This window comes from Anguilla rostrata, chromosome 6 (assembly GCF_018555375.3).
Source record: "Anguilla rostrata isolate EN2019 chromosome 6, ASM1855537v3, whole genome shotgun sequence".
Taxonomy (NCBI): domain Eukaryota; kingdom Metazoa; phylum Chordata; class Actinopteri; order Anguilliformes; family Anguillidae; genus Anguilla; species Anguilla rostrata.
In genome coordinates this window covers 50,367,981-50,388,423 of record NC_057938.1, presented here as the reverse complement: position 1 = coordinate 50,388,423, position 20,443 = coordinate 50,367,981, and the positions used below count along the sequence as shown (strand labels likewise).

The 20,443-nt window shown below is 42.0% G+C and overlaps 1 protein-coding gene across 1 annotated transcript in view; it reads left to right on the top strand.

The window, feature by feature from the left end:
- The window catches only part of LOC135257546 (exostosin-1), a 184,317-nt gene extending 165,105 nt beyond the window's left edge, over positions 1-19,212 (top strand). Inside the window, exons 9-12 of the mRNA XM_064340378.1 lie at positions 5,123-5,212; positions 10,242-10,402; positions 14,704-14,875; positions 16,712-19,212. Coding sequence (XP_064196448.1) covers positions 5,123-5,212; positions 10,242-10,402; positions 14,704-14,875; positions 16,712-16,897 — 609 coding nt within the window. The 3' untranslated portion in view covers positions 16,898-19,212. The remainder of the gene's footprint in view (positions 1-5,122; positions 5,213-10,241; positions 10,403-14,703; positions 14,876-16,711) is intronic.
- Positions 19,213-20,443: the final 1,231 nt, after the last annotated feature.

The following is a 20,443-nucleotide window of genomic DNA, read 5'->3' as shown; positions in this document are numbered from 1 at the left end:
TCCAAAAGGATTATGAATTACTCCACTCACTTTAATGAAAAGCTATGGCTGGCAGACAGGCAAGGGGCTTGAGTTCGGGATTTATAGCATGCAATTCAAAATGCTGAAGCAAGCAAGTACGCCTGATACAAAATAGAAACATTTGAAATAAATTCACCTTCTTAAATATTATTCTTGTGCCATAGATGCATTTACAAGCAAGAAAGATACTTTTTGTGAAACTTTTGTTTCACAAAACAGATTAGAGCCACCTCCATGTGCATATAGGACAGCTTCTCTTATATTTGAATACATTATTTATGTCAGTTTAAAAATCAATGTGTGTACATAAATTAGCATAGTCCATTGCAGGCTTAAATTTTTTACTGTTTCAATGGCCACATCCCAAAAATAATGAATTAGGGTCAAGGTTTATTGCTTGTGTCTGCCTTTTCCAAAACTAATTATCAGTTTCAGCTCCTGATTTAGAGTTGTCAGTTCAACCTTGAAAATTGATTTAATCAATTTGCATTTGACCCCAATTGATATATACGGTATTTGTCAAAAAGGCTATTTTCGATGGTTCTTAAAAGGTTCATTCCACTTTAATCTTCAGCACCGCCCCCACATCTTCCACCTGCTGGTACATTTTTACATTTTTCCACTGATTCGGTGTGCAATAAAAAAAAAAATTAAAAAGATTTTTATTTACTTCACATTTCATTATTTTCAGTAAGAAATGAATAAGTTGTGTTGTGTTGTTGTCAAGGTCAAGTTGAATCTTTTGTTCTACAGATTAAGGGTCACAGAGAAATGGTTTATGTGTTTATTTGCAAAACAAAGCAAATGATGGGGTATTTTCATAGACACCTGTACAACAGGAGCAGGACAGGAAGGGAGCAGTCAAATATATGGTTTACCTGTGACTGTACTGTGTCTGGTCTATCATACATTATTTATGTGGGCCGAAGAGGCCACAAGCACAGAATTCCCTCTGGAATGATTCTGTCTTCCAGCCAAGCTGAGATTGAAGTTAGCAGGAGGATCCATAGGGATAAAGGCTACAGGCAGTATATGACTGTACACAGGCAGTTTTTTTTTTGTAGGGGCAAGACACCCCACTTGCTGTTCGAATTTTATTTAGCACAAATTAAACCCAATAGTTTGGTATCTTTTTATCAGCTTGCAGATGGCTTGTCACAATAAGATATGTAAACACAGAAAGATACGAAAACTCAAGGTTTTTTTTATGCTTACTTCGCGCTGTAAAAAAATAATTTGAGTTTTACTTCAGTTAATTGTAGCTAAAATGTCAAATTAATTTTATTGTTTTCCAGCCATTGTTTTTACTTTGCTTTGGTGGTACCTTTGACCACTACCCAAAGAATAATTGAAAGAGGTTGCATTATGTTGGCGCTTTTTGGAAAATGTATGCATCATGCTCTGTAATTGTTTTGGAATCATATGAATCCTTGGTAATCGGGACTTGCTTTCAAACTGTTGAGTTTCCCAGCACCAGACGAGACCGAGCAGCAAGCAGGCCGGGTCAGAGAAGCGTGATGACATGGAGGCTGTGAAATGTGCTTCCCTTAATGAACATTGCTGTGTGATTAAATATTAGCATGGATGAAGAAATGCTCACGCCGGGCCTTCACATTGTTTTTAACAGCTCCTGAGAAACTGCTCTGCTGTGAAAAAGGCATATATTTCCCCTCAATTACCAGCATGAGAGAGAGCGGAGGAGATATGAGGAGTGAGAAGTGGAGAGTGGCAGTATTTTTGCAATATGAAAAGCCGAAGCAATTAGCAGAGTTTTCCTCGGAGCCGTTGCAAGGTCTTGCATTGATAGCATCGTTTCCAGCAGTGCGCGTGACGTCACTGTCCCCCTTTAAAAAAAACTCGCCGAGCCTCTCAGTCAGGCAGAAGGCCGCTCCGTTGATTGACAGGTGTCTGGGAGTGAGGGGGCTGCTGGGATTGACGGATTGGAAGGGGGCCAGTGTGTTATTTTCACCTGGGGGGGGCGGGGGGGCGGTGAATGGGGAGAGGGCAGAGTGGGGGTAGTAAGACATGGAAAGTGGCCTAAGAGATCAGAAGCCTGTGGCTCTGCGTCACACCAGGACCATTTATAGGAACTCAGCCAGGATGACGGGTGCTGTCACAGCGCCAGGGGGGGAGGGGCGCAAAGATCTGGGGATAAAAAGAGATGTGCCGAGTGAAGGACAAACCTTCCCAGAAGAGACGCACGCGTCTGAGGTCCGCCATGCAATCTGAAGGGAGGCCCGGGGTGGATCAAAAGGGGGGGGGGACGCGCTCCGTATCAACAGTAACAGCAGGCCTTTAATAAGCTTTATCTCGCGTGCCAAGTTAGCGCTGCTAGCTGACACAATCCTGCACAACCCTGGCGTGGTGAGCGCGCTGGCTGGCGTGGGTGGTCTTAGCCATTGTGAGAGCCGCGTTTCCGCCATTAGAGTTAGCAGGAGCAACACAGCGGGCCGGATATTACACAAAAGCTCACAAATGACCTTAGATATTAAATGTCATTAAGATTACATTTCATTAAGTCATTGTACTAATAATATGTTATTTTTTATACAGTTAAATGCAGAAGTATTAGTATTTTTGATGTTTTGACTCCAGCACATTGGATTTGAAATAAAACAATAAATATGAGGATAAAGTGCAGACTGTCAGCATTTATTGAGGGTATTTACATCCATATTGGGTGATCCATCTAGGGATTAGAGCCTTTTTTATACAAAACTGTCCAGTTTTTCTTTTCCTCTTTTTAATGTACTACTTTTTTTTTTTTTAATCCACACGCGATATTTTTAGTTTGGATGAAGCTAAACGATTCAAATATTTTGCCGTCTTATCTTCGTCAGCGAAATGATTGTGAACCTGTTGACTTTACTTGAAATATCGAAATTAATTATAATTTTCTTTGTCTGTTTTGAAAGTATTTTGACCATTCAGTGCTGTGTGGTTTAATGTGTGTGTGTATACCTGCACATGTGTGTAAAAAAAAAAGAGCCACTAAAAGAGTCCCTCATGTGTGAGCTTCTATATCAGAAAAACACTTCATCTCCAATTATGACCCATTGTGTTGCTAATGGTTCATGAGTCAGGTCCGGCCATTACTCACAAGCCCGGAAAATTGTTGATTTCGGTGTCTAATAAGTGCTCGGAAAACAAAGGCTCTTTTCTGCTCTGAACGCGCTTTCCTGACATTGTTCCACGTGACACTTCTCAAGATATCCTCGGCCTAATCAAGCTCCCTCTGCCAGTAAGTGTTTTCTGAAAAGAAACATTAAAGAAGCTCTCTTGTCTGCCTGGAGTCGCCGAGTGCTTCCTCCCCGCTGTTCCGCTGTTCTGTCTGCATTGTCCTGCCGTGACACGTTGGGCAGGGGATATTTAAGGCGATGGGAAATAAAGCGAGCGCTGAAAAGGCCCCATTAGGCCGCGCCGACGCGAGTCGATAGCGCTCCGGCGTCACTTCGCCGCCGATGACGGCCTCTCCGTCGATAGCCGGCCACACCCACCCGCTCTTCTCCGCGGGCGGACCGGCGGCGGCTAATCTCCAAGTCAACAGGTTCCTGTCGATAACTTCCTTGAATTGATGAAATTTTTTTTTCTTTTTTTTTTTGTTCAGGCAAGAGAAAGAGAGAGGAGAAAGAGAGAGAGAGAGAGAGAGAGAGAGAGACCCAGTAAAAGAGATCCAGCGCATTAACCCCCTTAGCATTGTGTCGAGTTCGTCGCGTTATTGCAAAGCTTTCAATTACGCCACAAGGCCTGTCAGCCTCCTGGAAGGAATGTTGAATGGGTTCTCTGATAGAGAATGCTGACTGTTATGTGTTCAGGCCTATGTGGTGGTTCAGGGATTATAGAACATAAAAAAAAAAAACCTTCACAGAAATGCTGATGTTCAGCTAACAAAAGTGTCTTTTTAAAAGCCGCATCAGTTCACCCTCCAGAAAACACTATGACTGGGGAGAAACACGTTTCATAATAGATGGACGGCAGTGCTATTCTTGTGATTTTTTAAAATTATTATTTTACACCACTGTAACATCAAGAAAATTTGTCTTGCTAAAAATGAAGGCAATTTACTTTTATGCGAAGGACTTGAAAAGCAGACAGCAAGCTGGAATTTACCAGACTGACAACAATGATTGCCAACTAAAGATTCCTGTTCTTGGATCATCATGTAACACTGCTACCGTCACCTAGGTTACAACATGTACACAGTAAAATTTCCGGTGTTAAATCAACTCATACAGAGTATATATGGTACGATGTCCCTATTGGACTCATAGGTTTAAAACTGGACACTTTACTATGTACCAACACCCTGACGTTTGCCTCAAGAAACACAAGAAGAGCATAAGAAACTAATCCTTTGTTCTGACACTTCATTCCTGACTTCATCTTAGTCTATAAAATTTTATATTTTGCATCAAAAGGAATTTCTTTCAGCGTGACCAGCGTATCCATTTGATCATCCAATGAAGGGCTTCTGTTGGACTCCATATTGTCTTTATGAGTGGTATTTCTGATAGCGTTATAGTTTTAAAAGCACAAACATGAAAAGTCTGGTGAAAAAGACACATTTGTGAGTGTTTTTTTATTTTATTTGAATAAAACCCCTGACAAGGCGCGCGTTCCAGACGTACGTGACCGGAATATTAGAATACAAAGAACAGAGGAACGCATTTCACAGACGAGCAGCAAGACAGGGGGAAAGAAACACATTCATCTTTGAAATAGGGAGTTGAAAAGGTTAGAGTTATGCTCAGGGTGTCTTAATAAGATAATAAAATCTATTGCTATCCAGATTTATTCACTGAACACACTTCTCAGAAGGGAAGAGGTGCAGCGGGGCCAAACCTTTTCAAAACTAACTGGAACTGCGCTGTGTGCATTACACATTTGTGTGCAATGACATCATCAATCAATGTCATTTTAATAAACGCTAAAGGCATTCATTTGAATTGTTGCTTTTGCAATTGATTGGATGACAGCCATCTCTGACGTTTTGTATGTGGGGCATATATGAATAGGCCAATCAACCCCATTTGAACTTAAAAAAAATTTTTTTTAAATGAAATGACAGTTAGTCACATGACCTAAATATCTTTCCTTTCAGACAATGAGTGGACGCTTTTTCCCCCACGATGTTATCCTCACAGATGCCGTTCTGAGTCTGGATGAAGACTCCGTATTGTCAACCAATGAGGTACGGTTTTATTGCTACTGTAATTCCACCAGTCCAATCAGCCAATTGCGGTTAATTCTGAATGCTTGACTTTCAGATACATTCCAGCAAATCTATTAAAATATAGTTCTTATTTCATCAGTGTATCAAGTAACAGTCAAATAACACCTTTTCTCATTGGCATTTTAGGACTTCCCTGTTTCCACTTTTTCTGGTGAATGGTTCCTTTACTAGTACACATAACATGCTATATTTTCTTGTTCCGTGTGAATTGTCTTCTCGATTCGTTGATATTTACAAACTGCAGAGTAAGCAAGCTCCTGGAGCTCTTTTTAACTGCTCCCACCAACTTAATTCAATCACACATTTGTGTTTTTCACCAAATGTGTGATAGCACAGCATCTCTGTCGAAGGTTTGGACTATATTATGTGTCCTCAACTCTTATTTCAAATTACATATGAGTTTTTTTTTCTTCACAAACATTTTAGCAAATGATCTGCTAAATTAGTTTGGCAAAAAAAAAAAAAAAAAAAAAAAAAAAAAAAAAACTTACATTATAACACAAATGACAAATGTTGATTGAGTTTATTCCAAAGTTTTTACAATGTCTCAACAGGATACCTCAGGTTTGCCACGAACAAAATGCATTTCATTCAGTCTCTCCTGACATGTTATTGAAAAGAAAACATTGGACTGACAAGCCTTTGAGGAGGATGCGGTGTGACTGGTTCACACACACACACACACACACACACACACACACACACACACTGTACTTTTCATGCGAAGGCCTTGATCAGCATGAACGTTAGTCTCTGAACCCAGAGAAATAAGGCCGTGGTGCAGACTTGGCAGATGTCAGGCGGAGTCTTTCCTTCGTTAGGTCTCTGCTGAACCTGTGCATTTGGAAGCTGTCCTGTGTTTCTTTAGCATTTCTAATACTGATCCACAATTGGGCAAGCAGGCCTGTTTCTGACTATGCAAGAACTAAATCTATGTGCATCTCTCAACCCCATCGGTCCAAACAACAAACATACGGAAGTACTAATACTTCGTACAAAGCAGTACTAAGACACAAACCCATGCCATTTTTTGTGTCACTCCTAATGATTACTGATTAATCCTGACAATAAAAAAAAAATTATTTGCTGTTAATTCCGAAATCCAAGGCAGTTCATTCTGCCGGACATAACATTTCAAATGCGTGCGTTCTCTTAACGTGGCCCCCGAGTGCGTCTTATCTTGCTATGAAATGCAAATTCTTAGACTATGGTGGCAATTCAAAAAAAAAAAAAAAAAAAACGTGCACTCACCACCTGGCATTGCAATGAAGACTAATGAAGGCCCGAGTTGTCTCAGGCAATCAGGAGGCTGGAGAAAGCCATTAACTCCAGCGCACGAACCTGCGGATGGTCATCAGAATGTCACAGTGTGCAGCCGCGGCGTGATTAAGGTTCAGTGTTGTAAAAAGAAAAAATCACGAACTACTTGAGCGGTTTCTTTCGCTGACAGTCGTGAAATAAAAACCAAATGAACTGAATTAAAGATGAAATTTAAGAGGAGGGATTACATTTTCTTTTTTTTTTAATCAAAAGTTTCAAACAAGTTTGGTCTTTTCGGTATTGGACATTGTGAGGCTATGTGTCTGTTTGGAAACACATGGTAGGAGTTATATCCAGATGTTGAATGTTCTGCCTTTAATCAGACTTATTACATTGTTTATTGTTTTCTCACATAAAGGCAATGGGCCAATTTTATCCCTAATGCATAATGGCAGGGCAAAAATGTCATCATCTTTTGGACACGTAATTGCTTTGTGTAATGAAATCAACCCCAAGTCGCCATTTCAATGCATGTTTCATAATGAATGGTATGGCAATGAATGATCTTAAATTTATCTCTTCAGGGATTTTTTTTGCTTCTCAGTATCAGATTTTACCACACAGGATTGCCATGTAGTTATGTTCATTGGATGTTAGCTTGGCCATATTGTAAGTTTATTCCATTACAGTGTGTCTAAAAACACAATTAGTAAAACTACTGCATGTACATAGACAGGAAATACATGCTCAAATAGTGATTATTAGTATAATAACATAAAACCTGAACACCTAAATTTATTCATGCCTAATTAAGATAAAAACTAATAATATGCCAGTATAAAGCCTGAATTACATGCATTGTTTCCGCATATCTTGTTTCCTGGACAGCGGGTACTATTGCAGCTGATTCACAATGCCGTCATCATGAACTTCTACGTACTGATATTAAAAATGTGAATGCCACATTGATTAACAAAGCCATTTAAAATAATTATTTTATAATTATAATTATAATTTTGAAACTATTTTCATTTAGTGGTCTATGAGAGTTTAAAAACTGTGGTACTGGCACAGTTGAGAAGTTGCCCTGTTCCCTATCCTATGTGATGGTGAGTTTGCCCAGTCATATCCACCGATTTTTCATCTTGTCATCGTATCAAAAATTTGTAAGGGAAGAGGAAGCGCAAATTGTACATGCTTCTCCTCTCATTCCAAAGTCTCACAAAATGACTTCATCGCAAGGATTTCATACGTAAAGTAGAAATCTGTTATGTATTGCAAACCCCCTTAAGATAGACACCTGTAATGTATCATTCAGGCTCATGATATTTTAGTAATTGCGGTGAGTCCATTTTCACCTTTGCCCAGCAGAGGGTCCGCTTATCGTTTATGGCTGCACTAGATTACAGGACTTGTGTTGCAAAGGTTTTCTGGGGCTATTTAAGAGGCAACACAGACAGCTGTTGGAAAAATACAATTACAATTTTTAATCCAAAAACAGTCTCTGCAAATCCCCTATCTGCTTAATAATCTGTCTTGGCAATTGCCCTTTAAACACTATAAGTATTTTCATTGAAAAGAACGAGAAAGTCCAAGAATTCAGTCCTTTTAAAAGGACTTTTCGTGTAGCTGCAACCGTGTGTGGAACAGTGATTGAGTAGAATTTCTAATTGCAGTGTTTCGACTCATTAATCGCATCATTGTTTTGAAGACAGGAGTGAATGTCAGATGTAGATTTATGTAAACTAGTCGGGCAGGAGCTCCGTCTTCAGACGGGAGAAAAACGCTCCTCATTTAACCGCTGAACCTGTAGAGGGAAGACTCAGGATCTCAGCTGAGTAAGTTGTTGGCATTATCAAAAACCAACAACTCCTTAAATGACAACTAGTAAATATATCAAGACACTAAATTAATTTGTTTGTTTTGCCTCTCATTCATTTAAAAAAAAATTGAAGGATAAAATTCAAGGATGAAAGCAACTGCTAATGCAGTACGTATACTACGTTAGTGCTTTCGCCCGTTTTGGGAAATCTACTTGTGAATGTAGTGTGAATGAAGTGACAGGTAATGACTGGAAATCTATTCCAGAAGAAAAGAAATGACAGGTAATGACAGGTAATTACAGGAAATCCATTTCAGAACATATCAAACGACAGGTAAAGGCATTATGCGGGTAGGCCGGTGCTGTGCCTGTGGGTATTTTGTGGACAATGGCGCTTGGAGAAATAAAGAGATATAACGTAGTCAAGCCTGCCCGCGGCTGGTGCGCGGTGTTGCCCTTGGAAAGGCTTTTCTGCAGTCACGGCAATCCTCTCTGCGCGGCGTCATTCGTCTTGGTCTGGGTTTCAAATGCATAATTAAGTGAGACGCATTATGAATGAGGAAAATCGCAGCCTCTCACGCCGACGATGGGAAGCACAATCAGGGTATTATAAGAACATAATTCCTACGGGCTAATTCATTTGCATGATGTCATCAATCGTGTGCGCAGGTAACAGCTATCAGGGAGCACAGTGGAAGGTTGCCCAAAGACCCTTCTAACCTTCTAAACTCTTTCCGGCAGAAAATCTGTAAAGGCACCACATTGTTTCATTTTGATTGATTGAGGCCACACAGCCTTGCAGCATTTTAAAACATTCCATCAACTCTAACTGACATGTTTTGATATGTTTATGAAATAGTTTTAATAATTTGAAAAATGCAATCTTTTACAGGCCATGAATAAGCGTATAAGTAAAGCATGTGGTTGCTGAGCCAGGCCATGTCAGTCAGATTCTCTGAGATGTTTTGAGGAGTCAAGCTTTGGACATCTAGCTATTCTCCGGCAGTTATTTAGATTAATTTGTCACCCCAACTCTAGAGCATGGCACGGGAGTCTGTGGTTTGGAGCAAACAGTGCATCGGCATGAATAGTTTGTTCTTAACAAAACTTTGATTTTGCTGTCACAGAAAATATTATGAGGAGAGGAATGAAATGCAGAAATAGCAGTGCTCAATAGGAGAGCATAAAGCATCCATCTACAGTAACAAACAGCAGTGTTAACATTTAAACAGTTAAATGTTGTGAAGTAAAAAACTGAGGCTGCAGCTTTTGAACGTGAAGAGGCCTTTGCTCCTTTGACGTCAAACTCCGGAATTATCTTATTAAACGACGGATATAACCAGATTCATGGACTTGGGCATGCCTTGAGCTTGGAATCCATCCGTTTGGATTACTGCATCAAATTGACTCATTTAATTCACTCGCGTTTCACGAGGAGAGAACTTTTTAGAAAAAGTTAATTAAGAACTGCGTTCCGGTGTTCGCTGCACACACTAAAACTGGAATGATGCATGGCAGATTGGCACGGATCCCTGTGACTGAATGGCATGTACTGCATAGTCCTGTGGCAGCCAATGTTTTTATGGCTCCCATCTGGTGCATCCAGCTAAAGCGCTAGCTCTCAGTGCAGTGATGCTCCACAGGTTTGGATCATATCCTGACTGACCCTGACTTCCTGCATAAGTTTAGCAGCATTTCATCTGCAATATAGGGATAGGATTTGCCTACATCTATCAACTGCAAATTTCAGAATGAGAAAAACATTACTGAACAAATCCCAGAGGTCAAAGAGCATTTAGTGCTATTAAATACATCTATAATTTTCAGGTTTATGGAATTCTTGTAGGTTGTTGGGTTTAGTGTTTAAATAAATAAAAAAATTGTTATTTTGCATGTTGTCTACAGGTTGACTTCGCCTTCATCGTCTGGCACAGTTTCCCGGACCGGATTGTGGGCTACCCGGCCCGCAGTCACTACTGGGACAGCGGCAAGGCGCGGTGGGGCTACACCTCCAAGTGGACGAACGAGTACTCCATGGTGCTCACCGGGGCGGCGTTCTACCACAGGCGAGTAGCCACGCGGGCGCTAACGTCGCGTCATCGGGGGCCCGAGCGGCGGAGCTTTCAGACGGGAGAGAGAGAGAGAGAAAAACTGTCCAAACAGTAACACATGCCAATTATTCTTCCGGCGCGGAGGAGGCTATATAAAGCCTGTAAGGCACGTGGCGATCCGTTAACATCTCTCCCGCTCGCGGCCCCGGATGCTGTCAGTTACAGCCGATCGCGGCTGCGTGCGATTAGCCTTCCGCGCGCGCGAAGAAGCCCGTGGCGGAGGTTTGCTAGTGTAAATGTGAGGCCCGCTCTGGCTGTTCGCATGCCGCTGATGGTTTTATGTGCAGGCTTTTCAGATCTTTTTTTGTTGTTGTTGTTGTTGTTGTTTGTTTCCACTCGTTCTGAAGAAGTATAGTTTTGAGATTTTTAAGTGTATTTCTGGTAGAAAAAAGGCAGGCAAAATTATATTGTATCAGATTATGAATTGCCAATATTAGTAGTAGTAGTAGTAGTAGTAGAAGTAGTAGTAGTAGTAGTACTAGTAGTATTACACCATTCAAATCCTCCTCAATTGGCTGTGTTCATGCATATATTACAGTTTCAATGGCAAGTCTGCCTAAACCTGCTTTCGTAAATACAATGCAGCTTCCCATGGAGACCATGTGATTGCCCATGGAATTTTTTTCAGCCAGTTAAACTGAAGGATGATTAGATGAGAAGATTGGGAATTTAGCCAATATGTGAATGACTCTCCTGTGTGTGATCCTCGCATCTCTCTATCCCGGTAGTTACTGGGTACTGAGCTGCCATTTCTGATTGGCTGCTGTTGGCCTTTTAAGAAATAACTTGCTGTTTCAGCACCTGAGCTAGTCTTTTGTACCTCATTTGTATGAAGTTTGCCCTTTTTTCCATGTGCGTATCTTGAAAGAGGCATCTGTTCTGTTTGTCAGTGCCCTTATTAAGTATCAGTAAAAACCAAAATCATTCTAGGCTTTCAGAACTCAAATAGCTAGATTTCAGGCTCTGTTAATGACTATATACTGATAGTTCATCCGACAGGCAGGGGGAGGCAGGATTAGAGTTGTTTACATTTCTGAAATATAATAAAGTGGTCAGCTTTCAGATAATTAATTTCATATTTTGTAATGCGCAACACAATCAATCAGTCATTGAATTTAGCATATCTCATTGACAATTAACTGCAGTGTAGCATGAAAAATGTGCAACACTGACAGCAAAAGGAACGGATGATAGAACAATACAGAGAGATATTAATGATTGTGATAAATGCGCTATGGGAACAAGAACAAAGATTTGTGCAGACAGTAAAATCCTACCAGCTAGTTGTTTTATTTTTGTTTTGTTTTTTTTGTCTGCTCCTCAGCAGCTAAGGTCTAAGTGGAGTCTGGGGGTATGTTACTATGCCCAACTAGCAAAGCCATCAAAGATCAGGTGCAACACACCTTCTCTGCTGGCAAAGTTCCAAACATTTAGCTGACGATCATGCATGTAATTACTCTTATTTGATGGCAAATAAACATGAAGATGAATCATGCACTCATGTTATTGCAAACTATTTGCGTGCATTCTTTCATGCATAATGCATTATTTATGTATCTATTTATTTGTGTATTTTGTGGTGAATACACTTAACTTGGTCTCTCAGCACTGATTCAGTTGCTATGACAACTTATGACACATATTCACAAATGTAGGCATGTATATACTTGCATATGTGTGAGCCTGCTGCTGAAGTATTTCTGATATACAGAAGGTGACAGAATGGTTCTTTGTGAAAGTGATTTACCATGCTGTACTACCAGTATGATTTGCTAGTTAAATGACCAGTTAATTAAAAAGTTTTCTTTTGGGTAATTTTATCAGGAAATATGTCAGACAAAATCCTGCATTTAGTCATCCTGTTTAAACTGTCAGCCAATTTAGGTTGACAGCTATATGAACTAGATATTTTAGGAAGCAGTCAACTTGATTAAAAGATTATGCCCTTGTTGACAACAGTGAATGAATTAGCCCTCTGACAGTTTCCTTTCTTTAACTGTGTGGGGCACTTTAAAATGAAAAATTAAATCAACTGTGTGGATTTTTTCCCCTCAGGAAGAGAGCTATTGACCTTCACTGTGGAACAGGTTAGGAATGTGGTTGTACTGCAGTCGAACGTTAGCTTGTTGATATTGTATACTGAAATCACAAACTCAGTGTTCACACTTGTTGAGTTTTTTTTCCATATATACCTCTGTGCTGCTCTTAATAAGGATGATAATTCATTAAATTGCATTTCATGAGGTTGGGGGTTCAGGGGGGGAGGTCCGTGTCTGTGACCCAGACAAAGAGGGTCACAGGCACAATCTGAAAAGGGGTGGAAGGTGACGGAGCTCGGAGACAGTGGCAGACAGCGATTTAGGGCCGCACGCCCACGCACGCGCGTGCCTGCATCGGTAAAGAGCGTCAACCACTCAGAGCGCGGGTCCCATCGCCAGCACGCTCGCGGTGTGCTTCCCAGAAGCTCCCTTGAGCACAAGGATGTTTTGCTCGTAACCCAATCACGGGAGTCGCTGCACACCTCGTATGAATATGTATTAGGTGATCTGGTCCTCCGAAGGGACTTCTAAGCACATTTTATACCGGTGTTTCAAATTGCCTGGTGAGCTGTTGAATGTGGCTTTGAAATGCCACCCAGGAGAGAATGTTTTTTTTTTTTTTTTTTCAATTATCCAGGTAGCAAATGCGTAAATAGATTAGCCACTTATTGAATCTACCTGTTTAAATTGTATAATTTTGTAAACAGATTAAGTATTCATTAAAGACATGAATTATTGACACTGCAGATTAGAACATGTAGTCTATAGTGGTGATTGGACTAGATGGCGTTTTGATACCTCAAGTTCAGTTTTTCCATGTCTATTAAACTCAAATCATTGCGGGCAACATTGTGTTTGGCAGTTTATCGATACATTTTTGTGCTGGCTTTATGATTGCGGTCACATGAAATATAAGCCTGTGGTTTCTGGGCTCAGAAGTGGCTCGGTTCTAATTGTGCTCTATCTGAGATGCTGTTACAAGGTTTATCTGTGTCATTAGCCAGCCTCTAACAGGAGTCCTCGTGGAGAAGGGTGGGATTGATTCAGCCAAGTGTCCCTTTGGGTCATATCTCCACAATCAGCCATTAGTTTCTTTCCTACTCGCTCCTACAAGTTACCATTTTGTCTTCAGTGTGAGATCCCCCTCTCCTTCGGTCAGAACTAGCTCGCCTGTAGTGCGCTGTGTGACCTGTAGTCTGGGAAATAATTATTGGTGAGTCACTGGGTACATGCTCATTTGCAGTCATCCCTATGCATCTGTGGGTGGCCCATCAGTAGAATAGACTCCTAAGTAAACATAAAATTAGATAAAAAATAAAATGATAAAAAAGGCTAAAGTTTACATGCCGCTTGCCCTTGGCCTTAGTTTCTGGAACGTGCCGCATTTTCATTTTAACATTAAGATGTACGTGGGGATATCCGAAAGATATAATGCCACGGCAGCGCAGAAAATAAAAGTATAAATCGCCCGATCAAAACTGTTGTCCGCCGTTCTATAAATTCATATCTGACAAAAGTGGTTTATCGCTGACTCGGGAAGAACGCCCCGGTCTCCCGAAGTGGATGAGACGCGGAGCTCCTCCGGCGAAACCTTCAGTCACGCCTCTTAAGAGCAGGCTGACAGTGATTTACAGTCGGGGATCCGGACGAGTCGCTGATGCAGCAGGGGCCGGCACCTTTGGTATAAAAAGCTGAGGAGATAAGCCGGTTTCGCTGCCTCCCGATCTGAGAGAGGCTCTCCGACGCTCATTCTTCACCAGGGACGGGACAGAAGGGCTTTTGTCAGACGTCCAGGCACAGCTTAATAAACAGGCGGGAGATGAGGCCGGGCGCAATCAGGTCTGCCAGAGCAGAGGGGGCGGGCCAGGGGGGTTAGGGGCCCCCGCCTGAGAAATTAAAACATCAGTCTCCCAGCATCCGGCCGGCTCTGGCGGGAACGCGGGGGTCGAGCGAGGCCGTTGTTTTAACTGTTCCCGCCCCTCTTTTGGCGAGGCCTCTTTTTGCGCCCCGCCTGGGACTTCGGCGTGAATACGGGATGAGGCCAGACTCGCATGTGACGCGCTGATATCGGCGGGCCTGTTTCGAGCCCGATGAAATTCCCCCGTGCGTGCGGAGCCGGTCTGGTGAGTGGGGTGGGTGGGGGGGGAGTAGGCACCTGGGTGTCTGTGCGGGGTGTACGGTAAAGCGCGGTGCTTCTGTGTCGCTCGCCCCCCGCAGGTATTATCACTACCTGTACACCCACTACCTGCCGGCGAGCCTTCTCAGCATGGTGGACCAGATGGCCAACTGCGAGGACATCCTGATGAACTTCCTGGTGTCCGCGGTCACCAAGCTCCCGCCCATCAAAGTCACCCAGAAGAAGCAGTACAAGGAGACCATGATGCAACAGGTGTGTCCGCCGGCGGGGAGTCCATGTGAGAGCGGTTCATTACGGGGGCCGCCTCTCTCACTCCCCCCCCACCCCACCCCCCCGTGGTATTCACATGTAATATACATACTGTGGGTTTGCAGCTGCACCTGACACCTGGCACCACACTGTCCCTGAAACACTGCTGGGACAAATCGGCACCGTCCCACCGCGTGGGCCGACCTCACGGTGCTTCATTTGCGTGTCGAAGTGCGGGTCTGTGATCTGTGATGTGCAGCGGTGTTTTAGGATTGCATGCTCAAAGCTCAAGGTTTAGAGCGTTTGCGTGTGTGTGCGCGGGTTTGCATGTGCGTACAAGCTGATACATGGGGCAGCGCAGGCTCTAGGATTTTGGTGGCCCTAAACAGCAATGAACTACGGAAAACCGACTGTGGACTGGGAAAGGGGGACGGGGGTTGTTGGGAACCAGCGCAAGAAACATAGCATAGAAAACTTAATTCACAACCTGCGAACACGAAACAATTAGAATGTCTTTCAAAATTTAAAGCTGTACAGTGTGGCTCACGGATGGTTGTGGTCTTAAAAGTCCGCATAGAGCGCGTACTCTAGCAGCAGTGAACCGTCGCTGTCAGGGGGAAATGGGAGGCGGCGGGCCAGGACAGGTTAAAGTAGCACGACGGGCAGGGGGGCCCCGGGCCTTTCGCCCGGGAAGCGTCTTGAGGGACGAGCCAGACGGACGCGGCGCAGGCGGAGGGCCGGGCTCTCCGGGCGGTCCCTGCGCCCCGGCAGACGGGACGGTTCTCTCCTGCGCGTCAGGGGCTGATTGATGGCCTCGCTCGGGGCAGACTGATGACTCGGCAGTATCGGGCCCCTTGATTAATGCCTTAATTGTGAAGGCCACTTGTAAATCGCCAATTTGCTCTCACCGCTCACCCCCCCCCCCCCCCCTCACGACTTCATGTCTTAAGGCCATTTCCTGTCCTGGCATTTTTTATATACTCCCCCCCTCCCGTCTGACATTTGCAGCTCTGGCTGAAGATCGCATGGGAAGGTGTGTCTAAAACCAGAGTGGAGACTGCAGCAGGGATTTTTTTTGTAGTCTGTTGTGCAGATAGATAATTTGCTAACACTTTAGTTTTTCACCTTGCCCAGTGCACACTGGGATAGGCTCAAACCTCCCCCCCGCGACCCTGCCCAGGATATGCGGGTATAGATAATGGATGGATGATTGGATGGATGACATCATCTGTTACGCCATCTTGTGACAGCTTTTATGTCATGTGTATGACCGTGCTATGTCAGCCATATGTCAAAGGGTTCAAGTAAAGTGTTGCCAATAATTGTATTCCATGTCGCAGTGCTCTTGGGTCCGTGAATTTAGAAATACATTGCATCCTGATACACAGAAAAAAATGCTGTTTCATTATGTTACTAGGTTGGTTCATTTAGAAATGTATCCTGCCCAACAGAACAATGTCTTATTATATTTTGTTACATTGATCTTAGGTCAGTTATTTTAGAAATGTTTTGTAATATGTCTCTCAGAAAAATACTGCTCTTATTCTGTTTCACTGATCTTGGGTCAGTTAATTTAGGAATGTATTGTGCTATGCCTGATAGAAAGGCTTTTTTAAATTTTGTATTTCACTGATCTTGGGTCAGTTCATTTAGGAATGCATTGTGCTATGCCTGATAGAAAGGCTTTTTTTTATTTAGAATTTCACTGATCTTGGGATAGTTCATTTTGGAATGCATTGTCCTATACCTGATAGAAAGGCTTTTTTATTTCGTATAACACTGATCTCATGTCAGCGTGTCCTGTTGTCTCTGTTCCCTCTTTGCGGTTTTCCCACGCAGGGGTCCAAGACTTCACGCTGGGCCGACCCGGACCACTTCGCCCAGCGGCAGACCTGCATGAACACCTTCAGCGGCTGGTTCGGCTTCATGCCCCTCCTGCACTCCCAGATGAGGCTGGACCCCGTCCTGTTCAAGGACCAGGTGTCCATCCTGCGGAAGAAGTACAGGGACATTGAGAAGCTCTAGGGAGCCCCCCACGCACGGGACCCCCCCCCCCACCCAGGGGGTGCAATTGGGAGATGCGCCGGACCCGTTCGGGGGGGTGTAGGCCGCTACCGTCCATAATTTATTATGAAATATGCAACACTCGTGCCATTTTACAGTGGTGGTGGTCGTAAAAAACTTGTGACCAGTCAGAATCTGCGGTCCAAGCCTGTTGGATTCTGTTGTCATAAATGTTGTTGGTGATGGTGGTGATGATGATGATGATGACAAATACTGCTACGTTTCGCATCCTCTGACATCACAACGATTGTCACACTCACAACCTCGTCTGAAAGAAGACTAGCTTGAAGGTCGGGGAAGCTCAGAGCTCCTGACATTTCCCCATGTTTCTTGTGGAAATTTGGAGGGAAACCAGAAATGGAATACAGTGGGCCCATGTGATCAGGAAATGGATCTGTTGCTTTTCATCCTTTAATTCCCGGACTTTACATTTCACCGGTTTGTTTTTCGTTTCTCTACTCTCTTAACAAGCTTTAAATTGCCAAAAATACAGTTCTGCTAAAGGATGTTCAGATGTATTGTTTTTCTTTTTTTGTTTGTTCTGTTATCTCTTTTTTGGGGGGGGGGGGGGTGGGCAGACTAATGATTACATTCCTTTTCCCTGGATCAATATAGCCATGGTACCGGAGTGGGATGAAAGATAAGGAGTGGAGGGAAAAAAAATCTTTAGGAAGATTAACTTGCCTGGAGGTGCGTTCAGATGTTTTCAGAAGATATATGTAGTATTTGAAATGTCCAAATTCATTTTAATTTCAGAAGATTGTTGCACTTTCTTGTGTCCTGCAGAAGAAAAAAAAAAATTAATAAATTATGCAAAGTTATACAAACAATGATGAACACCTTGTCACAGACCATCAAAGTATTCTGTGTGTTTGGGGATGGTGCAGGCTTTCATGTTTCCACAGGGTAGAAATTCAGGCACCGTTACCCTTGATTTGACCTCCCCGTGGATATAGGCAAGGTTTGAAAATTTACATATGTTGATAGGTTTATTAAGAGGATGTACACGAATCTCGAAGAGAGGAGGTAGTTAGAATTGGCAGACACCTTGGATTTCCATAAATGAGCTTTCATTTGCTGCAACAACAACCAATAACCTGACAGTTGATTCTCAAGGGGGTGGAGAACTTCTTCTAGATCTGCTTTCCCCCGTTTCCTTTCAAAGTTTTCTTTAATATAACTTTCACAAGTACTGTATAGTTCATCCTTTGGCTAATATCTTGAGGGAATTGACCTCCATGGATGAGGTGACGTATTGATACTGAACATATTAATTTGTTTTAATATTTCCATTTCAATGGTCATGTGTTTTAAAATAGTTTATCGCTAAATTTAACATGCAGTAAAAACAGTCTGTCCTAGTTTTGAATTTGAAATATGTATATTTATTGTGGCTTCTGTTGATTAAGCTACTATTTATACACTTTTACTAGTAACATTATTTAAGGTGCTTTATACTGAATAACTATAGTTTAATAAATTTACAGTATTATTTATATTTACTGCTGATATTTAAATGAACAAAATAACAATAAAAATTTAAAAATAACATTTTTAAAATTATCAGCTAAAGGTTTTAGTTCATAAGAATACTTAATTGTGACTATCATCGTTCTTCGGTCAGCCCAATGTCATAAACGTAAAAAAGTGCCCAGAAAGTTAACATCACCAAAGTCTGCTAGTCCTTGCCCACTGTTTCTTTCTAATGATGTCATAAATGTCTAATGTCTACAAACCCCCGTGATCCCATTGAGCCAATCACCTGGGACGGGGAGCTTTTTTTTTCCCAGGTGAGAGTTTTTCTTTGCGCTTTACACACTTACAGTGGAGGCCATTCCCACCTTCGTAGCCGCCTCGCTAAATATCGACCGGGTCCACCAGGAATAGGTTCTCTCCCGCAAGCAGAATAAACGCTAAAACAATGCACGCTTTGGAATGCGTTTTTTTAACCGTCGCGTGTCTGCGTGACAATTAAGCGTCAATGAAACAGGGCCACTGGCACTTTGGAGAAAGGTTACACTATATATTTATTTGATACTTATATATTATCCTTTTTTTTTGTGCTCCAGGGATATGAATGAGTCCATGACCGGTTATGGTATTGATTCAGATTGATCCTCGTGAGGCACAGCTGGTTTCAGACCAGCATAATTTATCTGTGCTGATGCTGGTGCTGTATGAAAGATTACATTTTTTGTTGTGGGGCCAACTGGTAATTTAAACATGATGCATTTCCATTGTCCCCATTGTGGGCAATAAAGTTTATTTTATTTTCATTTTTGTGCCATGCAGCTTTTACATGGGAATGAATTATCTAGAATTGCCATTCATTCAATGAATTAACCATAAAAACTATATTCCATCATAATGATAATATTAATAATAATAATAATAACAACAACAACTAAGTTTGGAATTAGAACTTTGAGCAATACAACGGCTAGTTTTAATCTACTTATGTTCATTTAAAAATGGTTCTGTATTTAAGGTGTCAAATGAGACGATTGAAGCATTTTAGGCCACATCAATGCTGCAAAATGTCTAGCAGCAAGCAAATCAAACAAGGCCATCTTCAATGATGAGGGGACACACTCAGTAGTGTGGAGAGCATTCAGGCAAATTAAACTACAATTCAACTACTGAGCCTCCAATATAAGTTATTTCTCTCTCTGATGTTTCAGCTTTGATATTCACTGGCAAATATTTACAGGCCAAGCATTTGACATTTCGTGATGGCAGACGATATGGAATCCCTTTTTTTTTGCTAATATTTATTTATCCCACACACTATTTTGGACGTCTCTTCAGGTTGACGTAAAATAAATAGACGTTTTTCTGTCGGCTGTGGGCCCGGCTGCCTCTGAGGCCTGCCCTTCAGTCTTATTTGAAAAGTTGATTTACAGCTGTTATCTCCTGGGAAGGTGGACGTCAGGTCAGGGAGCTTTAAATGCCACGCGGCTTCAATCGGAGGTGCCCCGGCGGAGGAAAAAAAAAAAAAAAAAAAAAGCCAATAACCATGGAGATCAAGCCGCCCCATCTCTGAGCCCCTCCGTGACATATCTCGCGCGGCACACGCCACGAGGGAACCATCAAAAATAGAGCCCAATTCTCTGCACATCAAACAACAGGGCAGGCCAACATCCCCCCACCCCACCCCACCCGCTTTATTGATGGCTGCCACAGCCGCCACACATTACAACGCATGAAAGTGTAGCCCAGATCCCGGGGCATTGTGCCTATTTAAACTGTTTGGTCTTGACACAATAGCATGCTGAATATTTTATATTTCATTATGGAAGGAGTTTTTCATACACTATTCTATCTATATGTAATGCGGCCTTTATATATATATATATATATATATATATATATATATATATATATATATATGCATTATATTTATATATATATATATATATGTATATATTTATATATATATATATACTGTATATATGTAGTATAAGATTAAATATATATATATATATATATATATATATTTATTTAATG